At 41.9% G+C, this 17,621-nt stretch overlaps 1 protein-coding gene across 9 annotated transcripts in view; it reads left to right on the top strand.

Annotated features, from left to right (window-relative positions):
* MACF1 (microtubule actin crosslinking factor 1) overlaps positions 1 to 17,621 on the top strand; it is a 341,743-nt gene that overhangs the window by 278,347 nt on the left and 45,775 nt on the right. For all 9 annotated transcript variants that reach the window (XM_055342059.1, XM_055342058.1, XM_055342057.1 and 6 more), the window contains 7 exons: positions 10,577 to 10,738; positions 10,930 to 11,100; positions 11,760 to 11,926; positions 14,652 to 14,811; positions 15,178 to 15,504; positions 16,474 to 16,558; positions 17,118 to 17,359. In XM_055342059.1, coding sequence (XP_055198034.1) covers positions 10,577 to 10,738; positions 10,930 to 11,100; positions 11,760 to 11,926; positions 14,652 to 14,811; positions 15,178 to 15,504; positions 16,474 to 16,558; positions 17,118 to 17,359 — 1,314 coding nt within the window. The remainder of the gene's footprint in view (positions 1 to 10,576; positions 10,739 to 10,929; positions 11,101 to 11,759; positions 11,927 to 14,651; positions 14,812 to 15,177; positions 15,505 to 16,473; positions 16,559 to 17,117; positions 17,360 to 17,621) is intronic.

Here is a 17,621-nt window from a genome sequence, read left to right as displayed (position 1 = left end):
CAGAAGGGCAGGATGTGAAAAATTTAAGTGGAGAGTGCCAAGATTTCAGATTGCAGCCGCACAGTGAGCGCTCTCCCCATGAATTCCAGCCTCTAGAATCAGAAGCAGCAGCAGCAAGTGGTAACACAGATGTAATGCAGGGACACAGTTTCTCAAGTGCAACCTGGCCCAGAGCCATGAAAAGTTTAGCTAAGGGAGGCTTCGGTGAGAAGCAGCACCCCCTTGGGGACACAGCCTGCACTGTGGAAATGCCACCTCTCTCCCCTTGCCTGAGTGAAGAGCTGTTGGATCCAGAATTGCATGTTCTCATAACTCCCAGCCTGAGAGAGAAAACAGAGTCTGAGCTCAAGTTTGAGGAGGATGAGCGATGGATCATGATGGAGGCTGAGGAGGAGTGGGAGGAAGAGAAACTGTCAGAGAGAGGAAAGATTTTTCTAATGGCAGATGAGAAAAAGAACAGCCTGGCAGATATTTTTGAAGAAAGAGAACAAGCAAACGCTGTAGCAGTGGCAGAGGATGGCGCCGACTGCTCGGCCGCTGTCTTGAGAACTTTTGACGACCTAACTCTTGGTCAGATTTGTTGCTCTGATGGCCTACAGTCAGCTAAGAACCATTTGGCTTCTGTTCTCGAGGATGCACCTCTTGATTACAGCTCTGTACTCACAGGTGAGAGTGCTGTAGGTGAGCTGACAAACAGAACTGCTCAGGGGCTGGAGGGTCTCGTTTCCAACTTAGAATGTACTGTTGGTCCTATTGATTCAGAACAGCTCTCTGACACAGATTCAGTGCAGATGTTTCTTGAACTTGAAAAGGAGTGTTTATGTGAAGAAGGAATAACTCCTCTCGTTGAGCTGGAGAATCAAGCCTCTTCTGAAGGGCTGGCCCCATCCCAGGATGCAGAAAATGCACTTGTAATTGGTCATGTTCCAGGGGCTGCCTTAGAAGAGGAACACATAGGCCTTTTAAATGTAAGGGTGAAAGACTCTGATACTGGATTGGATTGTGAATATTTTAATGCCCTGGATTCTTCTCAGGTGCCTAATGCTATGGAACTTACAGTCCACTCTGATTCCATGAGAGACACTTCCACTGTTAGTGAGGAGGAGCGTGAAAAAGTGCCTTCTACTGCCGAGACTGCAGGGGAATTTAAGTTCACACACCCAGCTGATCTGGAGTCACTGGGCCTAGGAGGACTGCCCAATACTGATCACAGGGCTTCCCAGGAAGAAGACTTATCAGGCTTTGTAGCTGAGCTGGCCAAAGAAAATGGCAGTTTGTCCCAGGTGGACTGCAGTCACTCTGAGGGGAATGTTGGGGAGTGTGTTGAGAGGGTCCCCCTCAGTCGTGCTTTTAGCTATGAACTAACAGATGTTACCTCAGGACCTGAAGTAGAGGTGTTCTCATATGATTCACATTTACTAACAGATGAAATGCATTTGGAAAGTGAGAAAGGAGCTATTAATCAAGAAAATAACAGTCTGACTTCCTTGGGGAACGTGGACCCTTGTGAATTGTCTAAAGAGAAGATCTGTGATGAGGATGGTGGGGGGCAAGAGCTGGGTTATGAAGCCAAGCTTTTGGAGGACCAAGCCCTAGCACATCTTCACAGAGCCTCACCAGAGCAGATCTTCCGGGATCTCCAGAGCAAATCCGCAGAGTCAGGTTTTCTGAATCTGCCCCAGCTGTTTGGAGGACTGAGACATAGCAGAGATGGAGTAGAAACTGTAAATGATACAAAGCCCAAGCTGAATGTGGCATCATCAGAGAGCAGGGAGACAGAAATGAGAGATTCAGAATTGTTGCTGAGTATCTTTGTGGAGGAACAAGTTACCAAGGCTAGTAGTACTGAACCAGTTTTGGAGGGATGGATACCCATCCCCCAGAAGCCTGCCCCAACTGCTGCAGTGCCCACTACAGAAGATGCCCTAGATGCTGCAGTGCTCATCCCAGAGGAGGATGCCCCAGTTGCTGTGGTGCCTGCCCCAGAGGGAATGGCTGTAACTGCTACAGTGCCTTTCCCAGCAGCAGACGTACTAGTGGCTTCAGTGGCCACCATAGAGGCACATGTCCCAGTTGCTTCAGTGGTCACCGTAGAGAAGGATGTCTTGGCTGCTGCTCCAGCTGTTGCAGTGTCTGCCTATGAGGGGACTACTCCAGTTGCTGCAGTGGCCATGACCGAGGAGGATGCACCAACTGTTGCAGAGCCCTCCCCAGGAGGGACTGCTCCAGCTGCTGCAGTGCCCACCACAAGGGATGACATCCCAGAGGGATCTGTCAGCCCAACTGCTGCAGTGCCCACTCCAGGTGAGCCTGTTACCCCAGCTGCTGCAGTGCTCACCCTGGAGGAGTCTGCGATCCCATCTGCTGCAGTGCTCACCCTGGAGGAGTCTGTGATCTCAGCTGCTGCAGTGCCCACCCTAGAGGAGCCTGCAGCCCCAGCTGCTGCAAAGCCTACCCTGGAGGAACCTGCAGCACCAGCTGCTGCAGTGCCCACCACAAGGGATGACATCCCAGAGGGATCTGTCAGCCCAGCTGCTGCAGTGCTCACCCTGGAGGAGTCTATGATCCCAGCTGCTGCAGTGCTCACCCTGGAGGAGTCTGCGATCCCAGCTGCTGCAGTGCTCACCCTGGAGGAGTCTGCGATCCCAGCTGCTGCAGTGCTCACCCTGGAGGAGTCTGTGATCTCAGCTGCTGCAGTGCCCACCCTAGAGGAGTCTGCAGCCCCAGCTGCTGCAGAGCCTACCCTGGAGGAACCTGCAGCACCAGCTGCTGCAGTGCCCACCCTAGAGGAGCCTGTTAGCCCAGCTGCTGTAGTGCCCACCCTGGAGGAGCCTATTAGCCCAGCTGCTGCAGTGCCCACCCTGGAGGAGCCTATTAGCCCAGCTGCTGCAGTGTCCACCCCAGAGGAGCCTATTAGCCCAACTGCTGCAGTGCCCTCCCCAGAGGAGCCTGCAGCCTCAGCTGCTGCAGCGCCCACCCTGGAGGAGCCTCCTACCCTAGCTGATAGAATGCCCGTCCTGGCAGAGCCTGCAGCCCCAGCTGCTGCAGTGTCTGCTATGGAAGAAGTGTTCCCTACTGGTGTACCCTTCCTGGGAGATTTTGCCCACACTGATTCAGTGCCTGTCTCAGCAGAAGGAACTCCTGTTCTAGAGGAGGCTTCCCCTGCTAGAATATGGATCAAGGAGGACCTTGATTCCCCAGGATTTGGAATAAAAGAGGTGGCTGGCACAGTACTACATGGGAAAGTACCCCTGGCTGCAACTGATGGATTAAATTCAAATGAGGTAATTGTTGCTCATTTTGTTGGGAAAGGGTCTGGGGAGTAAAGTGAGATTTGCAAGCTCTCCGAGTTAATGATTATAAAGGGCACAGCTAGTCCTTTGGTTCTCTTTGGGGCCCTGGGCTTTTCTGGTCTTTCTATTGCATTTATGGGGGAAATAGGTCTTACTTGGATTTAGTGAAAAACTTGACAATTCGTACTCTTGTTTTTTTTATTCAGTGATAAGCCAAGGCCAAGGAAAACAGGATTGTAAACCGTCGTTGGTTTACATTTTGGAAAAGATTATTAGCAGGAAAGGGTGATTCTGCTTTTGAAAATGGCAGGAAGCATGTTCTGTCCTAAATCAAGTGGCTGCTCTTTAATCGGCGATGTCAGCAGTGAGGTTGGAGCTGGAGTATGAGCTTCAGAGAGAGAACTGGGATACTTAGCACTTGGCAAGTTAGTTTGATGTCCTGAGTCTCCAGCTGGATTATTTATTAAGGCAGAACCTTATGAGGATAATGAGATAACCCATGGGAAACACACGTATGTAAGATTTCAATCACTGTCAGTATCCTCCCCCTTATTCTTCCACAGATCTGTGTTGGTTAGTTGAAAGAATTCACCAGAACAGGTTGGGTGAAAGCAATATCTGGAAGTATGAATAATTGCTTTTTAATACAAATATATGTTTCTTAAAGCCAGGATAAGGTGTAATAGTGTTTACAAAAAGCGGTATTTTAGCCGTCTTGTCAAACGTGTCCTGAAGCAAGTCACTTACTTTTTTTCCTGGACCTTTTGTTTCCTAATCCATAAAATAAGGGAATTGGGCCAAGTGTCCTGAGGTTCTGAGATTCTTAATGTTAGAGAACAGAATATGTTAGGAAACTGATGGGAACACTGTTCACACATCCTTGAGCACTCCTAGTCAAAGGCATTTAAGATTGGCTGCTTTCACTGTCCCAGTATCATTTGGTCAGTGGTAGAGAATGAAGGAGGTAGAAGTTTCATCTAATCTAATGCAATCGGGGATTATGGAGTACAGAGGTGGTTTTGAGTTTATACCATCCCCATGGCCCAAAACAGTGCCTTCCTTGTAGTAGGTATTCACTGTTGACTGATGGACCGAATGTCAGTCTCCTGAATATTATTCACTGTGGTTGTTACAAGAAAGATGGGTTTCACATCCACCCCATGGCAGAGCCTTTCCAGGCAGCCTTGTTGCTAGAGCACCAATTAAATCAAAAAGTTATTTTGATTGCAGGCCACTAGCTGACAACTTTGCTACAGATTCATTTAGTTTAGTGGTGGTGGTGTCACCTTGGGCTTCTCCAAATACTTTGTAATACAGCATCCCGTCAAGCTATAATGCATCACCTTTCAGACTGCTGCATTGATTCCGTTTTCTGAATTTTACTGAATTTGAGAGTGACATCAGGATCCCAGTAACCTGTCCAAAGTCACGGGCATTTTTGATTATACAGAATATTTTTAGTATAAAGTCTACAGCAATAATCCATGAAATACAGGGATTAAGTTTGTAAGGAGCTGGTCAAAACTGTATAAAGGGAAAACTCAGAGGAACCCTTAATATCAGTCTCAGATCTCTATTTCCTCATCTACAAAATGAGTAAATGGGACTAGGTAATTTTTGAGGATCCCTTCAGTTGCAAGAGGTAAACATTTTATGAAATATTGCCTGATACAAATGGGAGGAGAAGGCAGTGGTGGGTTGCAAGCAAGATTGGTCCATCATCTTTGAAGTATGGTTACTTTATGGAATATCTGGAAGCAAGCAGATGTCTGCATTTGTATACAAAAGAAGAAATCTAAGCTCTCACCCCAGCCGGGACATTAACCAATAAGAATGTAGAGAGGCTATTCTGAATATACTTAATGAAACAAAACAAATATCATTATAGAGGTGACACGAGTATACAAATTTTGCAAAACTGGTGAAATATTATTGAGAGAAAAAGTTTTTCCAAGATGAGAGATGTATGGATTTCATGTCTTCCCAAAGGGTTCCTGGAGGCAACTGATCCTGTCATTTTAATACATAAACACTTAGAACTCGACAAGTGATCACACTCAAAATGTGGTTTAGATTCTGTGTGTATGTATACACAAATGCACACATGACTAAGATAGATATGAATTTTGTTATAGCATTAACGAGAGATTGGTAGAAGAAGCAAAATGCTAGAACTTGTTTGCTCTCTCTTTAGTGGGATCCTAGGCCCACTGAGAGCAATCTGTGGCTATTTAAACCCTCTTCTCTTTTGCAGACTTCCTTAGCCTTATTTCCAGACAGATGTTAAATGGAAGACAAAAAATCTTTTATATAAAATTAGGGATTCTATAAAATTCAGAATTGTCAGGGAGGTCTTTTAAAGAAAAAATTGCAAGCCCCACAATCTTAGCTCAGTGTTTGAACGCTCAACTGATCAGAACTTTCCTAATTTGTCTTCTCTAATACCATTTCTATACAAGTATTCATTCATTCACGGAACAAATACTTATTGCATACCTACTCTGTGCCAGGTATCAGGGCTCCCGCAGTGAATAGGATGGGCATAGTCCTTGCCCTTGTGGAACTTACACTGTATTATCAGGGCTGGCAGATATTAACCAAAAAGGACACAAATATATAGGAGTGCCTGGCTGGCTCAGTCAGAAGAGCATGTGACTTTTTTTTTCCCCCCAAGATTTACTTACTTATTTTGGAGGAAATGAGAATCTCAAGCAGACTCCCATGCTGACCACAGAGCCCCACACCGAGCTCAATACCACAACCATGAGATCACGACTTGAGCGGAAACTAAGAGTCAGATGTTCCAACTGATTACACCACATAAGTGCTCCAGAAGAGCTTGTGACCTCAGGGTCATGGGTTTGAGCCCCACATTGGGTGTAGAGATTACTAAAATAAATAATAAACTAACTTTAAAAATAAGACACAAGTATATAGCTGCAAATCACAGCAAATATTTTGAATAAAAAATAAAGGCTTAAATAAATAAGAGGGGTATTTAATTGTGTCAGGTAAAGGATGGTGGAAGTTACTTAGAGAGTCAGAGGGAAGAATACCCCAGGCAGAGGAAATGGAAGGTGGGAAGAGCTTGGGATCTTAGGACTCGAAGAAGGCCATGTGATTAGCCCACGGTGAGTGAGGTTCTGGAAGAGGGCCCTGAAGTAAATCAGGAAAGGTAGGAAGAGGCCAGATGATGCAGGGACTAAGACATTTTCAAAAGAATCTATACTTTAAAAGCCATGATAAAAAATAAATAAATAAATAAAAGCCATGATAAGCTATTGAAGGATTTTAAGTAGGGGAGTGAGATGATTTATTTACAATTTTTAAAACATTACTCTCAGCTTAAAGATAGAGAAAACCAGTCTACATGGGCAGTACACATTCTCACCATTGGCTGGGGTTTATGAATTTCACATCTATTTGGTCATATCCTTTATTTGTTTGTATAAGGATGATTGGCATGAAATACAAAAAACACTGAATGGTTTGAAAAAACAAACCAGGGATCCCTGGGTGGCTCAGCGGTTTAGCGCCTGCCTTTCACCCAGGGTGTGATCCTGGAGACCTGGGATCGAGTCCCACATCAGACTCCCTGAATGGAGCCTGCTTCTTCCTCTGCCTGTGTCTCTGGTGTGCTCTCGCGCGCTCTCTCTCTCTCTCTCTCTCTCTCTCTCTCATGAATAAATAAATAAATAAAATCTTAAAAAAAAAAAGGAAAAGAAAAAAACAAAAGAATCACAATGTCTGCTGTGTGTAGAGTGCATTATAGGGGATCAAGGATAGTAGAGAGGCCTGCTAGGTTACTGCAGTTGTCTGGATGGCTTGGACTAGCGAGATGTCAGTGGATTTAAAGGCAGTTGATTGGATTCAAGATATATTTTGGAAGTAGAATCAACAAGACCTGACAATGGCTTCTATGTCGGGAGGGAGGGAGAAAGAAAAGGGAGTTATCAAGTTTGGCTTCTAGGTCCTAGTTTGTACAACTGAGCAGATGGAAGCAGTAATAAATTGGTGATTTAGGGAAGAACAGATTTGGGAGAAGAGGAAAATAGGAAGTACTATTCAATTTTGGAATGGTTAGGTTCTTGAGGTACCAATGATTCATTTGTATGGCAATATTAAAGTATTTGGATTTATGGATATACATATAAATTTTAGCCGTAAGCATCATAGTTAATATTTAAAGCCATGGGAGTAGATGGAATTGCCAAGAAGAGAGCATAGAACATCCTCCCCTGATCTTCACCCCCCAAAGATGAACATTTGGAGGTCTAGGAGAGAAGGAGGAAGAGAACAAAGGAGATAAAAAATGGATCAGGTGAGATGAAAACTGGGAGAATGTGGTATTACCAAAGATAAGTGTTTTAAGAAGTTCTTTGGGAAATTTTCTGTTTTATGTCCCAGTTCCATCTTACACTCTTTCAATAATTTTTACTAGTGTTCTGCTCTGGGAAATGTCTGCCAGCTCTGGTTGGTTAATAACATGGCACAGCCCCATTGAAATACTGAGGAGTAGGAATTTTAATGCATCTAAAAGCACTGATTTTGCAGAACAGCTTTATTTGGGAGTTGAGAGAAGGGAGCAAGTGTTTTCAAATGTACTTTCTATAACATTCTGTTCACTTGTGTTCAAAATAAATATTTAGATAGTATTTATTTTGAAGTACTTTCATAGATTTTTAGACTTCTGGAAAAAAGATGAAATACCCATTCCCTGTCAACTTAATCCATAAAGTGGAGATTGAGAAATGAAGGAAGAAATCTCTAATGCTTCTATAGAAGATGTTCATTGACAAAGTAAATGCAAATTTTTTTAAAAGAATTAGCTCTATATTATGAAAGAGATTACTAGGCTATTTAAATATATTTTACTTTTCTGTGTCATTTATATCACTACCCAGTAGAGCCTCTTGCCAACATGGAGATATTCTCTCTATCTGTACTGCCCAGTACAGTACAACTTAGCCACAGGTGGCTGTTGACCACATGAAATGTGTCAGTGTGGGTGAGGAACTGAATTTTTAGTGAAATGGCCTCATATTGGACGCACAAAAGGAATTTATTTGTTTATTTTTAAGATTTTATTTATTTATGATAGAGAGAGAGAGAGAGAGAGGCGCAGAGACACAGGCAGAGGGAGAGGCAGGCTCCATGCTGGGAGCCCGACGTGGGACTCGATCCTGGGGCTCCAGGATCACGCCCTGGGCCAAAAGCAGGCGCTAAACTGTTGAGCCACCCAGGGATCCCCTATTTATTTATTTTTAAGATTTCATTTATTTATTCATGAAAGACACAGGAGAGAGAGAGGCAGAGACACAGGCAGAGGGAGAAGCAGGCTCCATGCAGGAAGCCCGATGTGGGACTCGATCCTGGGTCTCCAGGATCATATTCTGGGCCAAAGGCAGGCGCTAAACCATGGAGCCCCTCAGGGATTCCCCACAAAAGGAATTTAAATGTCATAGTAGGAGACAAGATTTGCTTACTGGATAAAAGGGGCTCTTTGGGATCCCTGGGTGGCGCAGCGGTTTGGCGCCTGCCTTTGGCTCAGGGCGCGATCCTGGAGACCCGGGATCGAATCCCACATCGGGCTCCCGGTGCATGGAGCCTGCTTCTCCCTCTGCCTATGTCTCTGCCTCTCTCTCTCTGTGTGTGTGACTATCATAAATAAATAAATTAAAAAAAATAAATAAATAAATAAAAGGGGCTCTTCGGTGTGGACTTGACATCTTCTCTCCTTACCTTTGGCTTTCTTTCTTAGCCTTTCCAACCCCCCACACCCCACCACTACCACCATTTTGTTGCACTCAAGCAACTTAAAACACGGGAGTTGGTTTTTTCCCTTTTGCTTTGATTTTTCCCCAAAGAAAACATCTTTAGTAGAAAATGGAATCATAGCACTTGCTTTTTCTGGGAATCATGTTGTTGGGGAAACAGTAATTTTTAGCTGAACCGCCTTGTAGTGTTGCCTAACAAAATATGGTGTAATCAAATTATAGTATAAAATGAAGCTCACTGGTAATTACCTTTGTAACCTTCCTTTTTTTAGTGTTCCCTAGGGCTTTTCCTCCCTGATGACTCACTTATCCAGCCATAGCCCATTCTTTCAAGAATCATTTTCCTAATCCAAGTGTCCTCTGTAGTCTCATATGGGCCAAAATTAATCTTAACCCAAACTTATATTTTTCTTTTATATTTTTGTTCTCTTCCATTTTCTGTCATTCTTTGGCTTTAATCAACTCACCTGTATCACTGAAACTGAAGGGACAATTTATGGGAGAAAAAAGAGTGGAAATAGATCCAGAATGGATCTATAAAATGTATGGAACGTGGCTGATTTTATCCTCCTATAATTGAGGAAACTCTGATCTTAGAGACAATTATTTATTTCATTCTTTTCCTTAATACCATTTGAGTGTCAAAGTATTATTTTCTTCTCTTTGTTTCCTTTTAGAAACTTCTAAATCATAATAGAGCTTATTAGCTGCAGTAAAAAGAAACACACTTTTTTGGTTACAGTCCTTCACATTGTTTTAAAATTCCATTGTTTAATGATAAACATTGATATGCAGTATTATAATTTTTAAAATACTTTATGTATATCTGCATTACAGAGTATGTGTCTGAAGTTAGTAAGGACATTTCCCAGTATTAGTGACACATTTCCCTTTGTAATCTCAGGAATACTGCTCCAAAATTATTAGCGGTGTGTGGTCTGTGGCTCTGGTACAGAATGGACTTAAATGATCACAGGGGAATTAAGCTATGAGGTTGGCGTTTTTCACAACATTAATAATGTTTTTGGCTAATTGAGTTATTAGTCCTACTCAAAGAAGAGCATCGCATGTATCGGTGGTCAGTTAAAAACTATTCCCCAAGGTATTTTTAATCATCAATACTGGTCATTTAGTATTATTCTTCCCTTTTAGGATCGATATACATCACACTTTTATGATACCTTGAAGCCGATGCTTCTCTGTTCTCTATAGCTTTTTGCATTAAAAATTAAGCAAGCAGAAACCAACCAACCAACCATGAATCATTGGGTTAAAGACCTAAGTAGTGCCATAACTCTCTGTAATTATTTGTCCATAGGAGGATCTATTGAAATATGAAATCACGTTTTTTTCCTTGATAGTTTCCTGTACAAATGGCTTGTTTTCTCTTTTTATTCCTGCTGCTCCTTTGTTAAATCTGAAATCTCCCAAGATGACTAGTCATTGTGTGGTATAAAGGGTCTGAATGCTGCCTTTAGATTAAATCTTTGCCTTGCAATTATCTAGATGTTTCAGAAAGAACAGGTGGATCCCCTTCAAATGAAGCTACAGCAGGTGAATGGACTCGGCCAGGGGTTGATTCAGAGTGCCGGAAAAAACTGTGACGTGCAAGGTTTGGAACATGACATGGAAGAGATCAATGCTCGATGGAACACACTGAACAAAAAGGTGAGTGACCTGGGGGTAGCCAGTGCCCCAGGAATGGATAACTTAGAAAAGACACATCTCAGTCTGAGGTTTCCCTGCAATCTGAATGCAAATATAAATTTAGCAGTTGTAATCTGTAGTTACGAAAGGGACGTCAGTGATTTTAAAAGCTCCCTCCTTTCTCATAATGAGCCTCTGCATCTATGATACAGGTCGCACAAAGGATTGCACAACTGCAGGAGGCTTTGTTGCATTGTGGGAAGTTTCAAGATGCCTTGGAGCCGTTGCTCAGCTGGTTGGCAGACACTGAGGAGCTCATAGCCAATCAGAAACCTCCATCTGCCGAGTATAAAGTGGTGAAAGCACAGATCCAAGAACAGAAGGTAAGCGAGAATGTTGGGACAGTGAACTGGAACAGCCGTAGGGAGTGGCAGACAACACATGTGTTTAGAGTTCGGGAGCATATTCCGGAGTTTTAGGAGACTCCTGACCTAGTTTGTATGATCATGAAAAGAAAGGTGGAAGCTGATTTCAGCCTCTTTTTGAATCTACCAGCTGCCTGTGGCACGTATTAGACCGAACAGTTGTATTCGTTTGTGTCCCGCTTCGGTGTTTCATACACAGCTCTATCTTACGAGGTTTTTGGTGTTTTCAGGGTCAGCAATGGTCTGAATAAGGTTATATATCATGTATAAGGTTCCGTCTATATTTTTTGTTGGTTTAATTCCCATTTCAGCTCATTTTCCTCCTGGTTCAAAGTAAGTTCCCTGTTAGTCACATAATGACCATCACTCCTTCATCTAAAGACTGTGTATCTAAAGTCAGTGTATGAGAAGTTTACGTGGGTGGTAGGAGCTATACCATAGCCCATGCTTTTGCCTCAGGACAGAGGAAAAAGCCACCATTATTTGATTCACTTTAGGATTTGGTGGGGTGGGGTTTGGGGATCTTTTGTTTATTTGTATTTTCTTTCTCTGAATTCAGATTTTAAAGTGATCTTGTGTTACTGCTTTTCATTCTCCTTAAACATTATGTGCACTAGTTGCTCCAGCGGCTCCTCGATGATCGAAAGGCCACAGTAGATATGCTTCAAGCAGAAGGAGGTAGAATAGCCCAGTCAGCTGAGCTGGCTGATAGAGAGAAAATCACTGGTCAGTTGGAAGGTCTTGAAAGTAGATGGACTGGACTGCTCAGCAAGGCAGCAGCCAGGTAAGGCCAAAGAGGTTTGGAGGAATGGGTCAGAGAAGGTTTCTTTTGTTCAGTTTTTGACTTCCTATTGTTAGGGTGCTCTAAAAGGTCCTGGGTGAGTCATAGAGCACTCTAGAAGGTGTATAATGGCTTCTGTCTTAAAAGAGGAATAAGTTTTTGGAGATGATCCTCATAATCACAGTCACTCTCAGGAAGTAAGCCTCAGCTACTCCATGAATTTCTGAGAACTGGAAGACTCATTGCTCTGTGTTGTTTTTCTGCTGAGATATAATCATGGTTCCAAACCGACAGACACCAACGCCTGCAATCCAGCCAAGTTATTTTCTGAGTTTTTGAGACAGATTATTTCATCTTCATATTTATAAATAATACTTTTGATACTTGGAATTGAAATCTATCATATTTTTTTTCTGATAGCTTATTCCAATATTAGATGTTTTTACATCCCAGAGCTAGTCTGTGATTCTGTTAAATATATGGACATTTAAGGGATGCATAAGTAGTCTTCAATAAGTGGCCAAAAGATAGGCAGTATGCTTTTCTCCTCCGAGGAAATACTTTCTCCTTCCATAGCTATACCCCAGCATTGCCTGAATGTCTTTTGGCTTCTATTGTTTGCAGTTTATTTGGTTTTTAAAGATTTTACTTATTTTTCTGACACAGAGAACATAAGCAGGGGGAGTAGCAGAGGGATAGGGAGGAGCAGGGAGCTCAATGCAGGGCTTGATCCCAGGACCCTAGAATCATGACCTGAGCTGAAGCCCAGTTTAAATGACTGAGCCACCCAGGCATCCCGTACTGTCCCCAATTTTAAAAATAAATGCTAGCTAGTTAGAAATCCATATGAGAGTAGTATAGGCAATCATTTCATTTATGATTGTATGCTTTCAGTTTTCTAGGTAGCCACTGTCAGTTGTCAGCTATCTAGCTTTTCAGGCTCCTTATTTCCACTGGCCTGTGATGTACTTAATTCTGAGTTGCAAAGTATTGTTCCATATTAGAGGGAGAAACAAAAATGAGAGAACTCACCTTATTTTTATTTCCAGATTGCACTGCTTTTTTCCTTCTCTTTGTCCATTTCCATTAATAGCGCCATTTGCAGTTATCTAGGCTTCAAACCTTAACCTCATTTTTAGCCTTTTTCCCGTACTCTTTTATGTCCTGTGTCTATTAGGATGCTAAATTCTGTCCATTTTACTTCTGTAATGTCTTCCCGATTCATCCATTTATCTAATTCCCGCTCACCTACCTCAGTTCCTGTCTTGCACTAGTCCACTTGAAGTAGCTCACCTGAGGTAGTTAGTTCCCTAACTCATTGTTTCATTGCTGCTTACCCTCCAGCTTCCCTTTTGCCTTGCTCAGAAATTTAATGACTCCCTATTGCTTATGAAATAAAATCTAAACTCTTTAACCCAACACTGGAAGCCCTCAGCTTTTGGCCCTAATCTACATTTCTTAGTTTCTGCTCTTCTTCTCACTCCTTATGTTGTAGGTGAAGTACACATATTCTTCAGTATCTTCTGTCACTTTGTAATTCCATGTCTTTACTGACAATATTGCCTCCTCCATGAAATACCTGTGTTTACTTCTTCCTGCGAAGTTTTTCTTTGTTCCGACCCCTTCCTCTTAACTACTGTAATTCTTTATTTGTATCTTTATTATTTTATGTACTTTTGCATGTGTGGTTTTTCCTCTGGAATGAGTGAATGATTATATATAAAATGATTTATATATAAAATATAATTTGTCCAGGACACACAGCATAGGACCCAGCACAGGTCCTGTTTAGTAAAGGTTTGTTGAACTAAAGTGCGTCATATACTTCCAGGCTTTTTAAATGACATAGCATTTAGTCTTTTCTTAATGATTCAGAGACATAATTGTGGCCTTTTATTATTAATCTGTATGTTAACAGAGGTCTGTGGAGATTTTTCTTTTTCCTATCAGGCTTCCTCTCCCCTTTGTAATTTGCTGCTTTTAATATACAGGATAGTTGAATTCTAAGCTTAGTATGAATGTTATATTAAATAAGATTCCAAGTGAGCTGTGAAGTCTATAGTTCTTTTGACTGCCACGTGTGTTGGCAAATTTGGCTATTCCGAGGTCATTTTTTTTTTCTTTTTTGCCTTAGATCTGGATTCAAAGTTATATTTTGGTGCTTGAAATCACTGGAACCAGGGAGATGGTGGAGTTCTAGTTCATAGTCTGCCTTTGCTCCTCACATACTCATTTCTCTGAACTCACAAGTGAAGGTAGCAATGACAAGGAGAGAAATGAAAACTGATTATTTATTTTGACTCCTTTAAACTTTATTTTGGTCTCATGTTTAGATGATACATGTGCTACATCCCATAGGAGAAAGAGTATTAGAAAGTCTGATTCTAATCCTCATTGCACTGTTAACACTCACTGGGTGAAATGGACAGATCTTTTTTTAAGCCTTCAGGGTCAGTTTTCTCTTTTGTAATAATGGAATATGCTTTGGACCCAAGTCCAAAACATTTCCAGACACACCCTCCTCCCCCCTACCTTACAGGGTTATGACAATCAAAATAAGGCAATGCTTATGGGAAGCCTTTAAAACCACAGAGTGCTATGTATATGTGTTCTGTTTACTATTGCTGCTTAAAATGTACCTGGTAAAGATTGATCTTTCACTGAATATAATATTATCAGTCGTTATGTAAATTTTTGCCTGAGCAGTTTGTTCTGTATATTTGTGTAGGCAAAAACAGCTGGAAGATATCCTGGTTCTGGCCAAACAATTCCATGAGACAGCTGAGCCTATTTCTGACTTCTTATCTGTCACAGAGAAAAAGCTCGCTAACTCAGAACCTGTTGGCACTCAGACTGCCAAAATACAGCAGCAGATCATCCGGCACAAGGTAGGGAGAGGCTGTTGGTAAGTGAAAACATAGCACTGCAGTCAGAAATCCTAGAAATTAACTGCCAGTAACAGTTGAGAAGATATGTTTGGCGAGATGGGGGGAAGGTGATTTTTAAAAGTTGAATTTGAAATATGGTCAAATTATCCATTAGAATAATCACATCCTTGAAGGAAAAACAGCAATAGACTAATAGGCTACCATCAGGAAAAAACAAGCTTTTGTTCTCACTTTTAATATTTTTGCCTTTCAGTAGGTGAGCTTTTTATATTATTTAATTTATTATATCATTTATTATTCATTGTTTCATGTTTACTTTTCATTTATTCTGTTTCTGTTATTCGTTTTTTCCATCTGGATTTCTAGGCTCTGGAGGAAGAAATAGAAAGCCATGCAACAGATGTGCACCAGGCAGTCAAAATTGGGCAGTCCCTCTCCTCCCTAACATGCTCTGCAGAACAGGGTGTGCTGTCAGAAAAGCTAGACTCCTTGCAGGCGCGATACAGTGAGATTCAAGACCGGGGCTCTCGGAAAGCAGCCCTGCTTGAACAGGCACTGTCTAACGCTAGACTGTTCGGGGAGGATGAGGTGGAGGTGCTCAACTGGCTGGCTGAGGTTGAGGACAAGCTCAGTTCAGTGTTCGTAAAGGATTACAGACAGGATGTCCTGCAGAAACAGCATGCTGATCACCTGGTATTCATGTTTTCCATTTTTATTGGTCAAGTTACTAAGTTGTTTTGTCATTTTGATTCATGTTTCTCTTCATTTCTTTCTCTTTTTAATTCCAAACATTTCAACTTAATTTTATACATAAAGCACAGAGTTATAGACTTGTTACTAAGGACTAACCTATTCTTAGATGAGTCCATGGAAATACTTGTACTTACCAGACTGAATCAATAACTATAGAAGATGATCCAGAGTACATTCAGGGACCATCTCGATTCCAACTCATGTTTTACATCATTAGGTAAATGTATCACTCAGTTTCCATCTGAGCAGTTTTATGAAAGAAAATGTAATTTAACAGAACCAGAATACCTAAGTACTGCCCAGGGTTTGACCATATAGGTATAACTTCTAAAATATTTCTAGAATTTATATGCTGAAATTCCAGGGATTATTTGTCATCTTAATAGAAATAATAGTTTGCTCTCTTCTCATCTCATTTTGATGACATTTCTTTGGGGATAGTAAAAATAGGCAAAGCAGTTGTTTTGTCATTGTTGTTGTTTTAAATAACCCAAGATTCTTCTGCTTTGTTGACTTCAAATACTGAGAATTTTTAAGCAGGGTCCTGATTGAGGTCATCCTGTTCTTACTGACTTCTCTTGAACTTTCTATCTGAGTCTTGGTTTTGGACATAGTAGACATTTCTGCTGCATTCTATTTCTGCCTTTCTTGAGCTCGGGTTTGGTACCAGTAGATTGGTAAAACCGATTTGATCCTAAATCTCTTCTTAGCCAATACAAGGGAGAACTTGCCTATAAGTATCAGATTTAATTATTTTGAGTAATTAATGAAGTAACCAAAGAGATAAGGAATCAAATATCTGATGTGTAAACTGACCTGGTATTTGTCTCCTTACTTTAAACGTGGTCTCACCTTTCTTCCCCTTTGTCATGCCATAGCTTTAAGATTAATGCTATTCTTCCCTTTCAGGCTTTAAATGAAGAAATCATTAATAGAAAGAAGAATGTAGATCAAGCTATTAAAAATGGTCAGGCTCTTCTAAAACAAACCACAGGTACTTCGAAAAGTATATCTCTTAGCAGCTCTACAGTCATGCAATCACATATCCCTGAAATAAGCATCTTGCACTAGCCACTTCTCTTTGTATATAGGAGAAGCTTAGTGTTCACTGGTTGTATTACCATGTGCTCCTAGAGACTGGCAGCCTAGAGTCCTATTTTCTGCTAAATCTTTTGAAAACTAAAAGACCTTGTCTCACATTTGGTTATAGATGGTGGCTCCCCCTGCCCTCTAGTGTGTCCAAGGCCAGCATCATGGAATGGTGCTGGGAACATCTAGAAACACCTGCAATTGAGTTCAGCTCTTAATAGACTCAGAAGTGGCTTCTTTTATTAATTAGAAGTATTATTTCCCACCTCCCTTTGTGTGGGATAGTAGGTGAAATTGCTGCCATAGGGAGAGAGCATCTATACGATTTAAGCTCTGACTTAAAGAAAGGGGGATTTAAAAAAAAAAAAGAAGAAGAAAGGGGGATTAAAGAGACTTCCTCATCCCCAGAAGGAGACTCCTTCATATTCTCTGAAATATAAATAATCGTATGCTGTTCCCCACAGGTGAAGAGGTATTGCTTATCCAAGAGAAACTGGATGGAATAAAGACTCGCTATGCAGACATCACGGTCACCAGCTCCAAGGCCCTCAGAACTTTAGAGCAAGCCCGGCAACTGGCCACCAAGTTCCAGTCTACTTACGAGGAACTGACCGGGTGGCTAAGGGAGGTGGAGGAGGAGCTGGCAGCCAGTGGAGGACAGTCTCCCACAGGGGAGCAGATACCCCAGTTTCAGCAAAGACAGAAGGTAAGCTGTCATTTTTTTTTTCCCCAAGGGAAAAAAAGGGTTTTTTTCCTCTTAAAATCCTGAAGTTCGGGCAGCCCAGATGGCTCAGCGGTTTAGCGCTGCCTTCAGCCCATGGCGTGATCCTGGAGACCCGGGATCAAGTCCCACATTGGGCTTCCTGCATGGAGCCTGCTTCTCCCTCTGCCTGTGTCTCTGCCTCTTTGCCTGCCCCCCCCCCTCTCTCTCATGAATAAATAAAATCTTTAAAAAATTTTTTTTTTAA

The sequence above is a fragment of the Nyctereutes procyonoides genome, unplaced genomic scaffold, assembly GCF_905146905.1.
Source record: "Nyctereutes procyonoides isolate TBG_1078 unplaced genomic scaffold, NYPRO_anot_genome, whole genome shotgun sequence".
Classification (NCBI taxonomy): domain Eukaryota; kingdom Metazoa; phylum Chordata; class Mammalia; order Carnivora; family Canidae; genus Nyctereutes; species Nyctereutes procyonoides.
The sequence above is the reverse complement of the archived record's forward strand: the minus strand, read 5'-3'. Positions and strand labels throughout refer to the sequence as shown.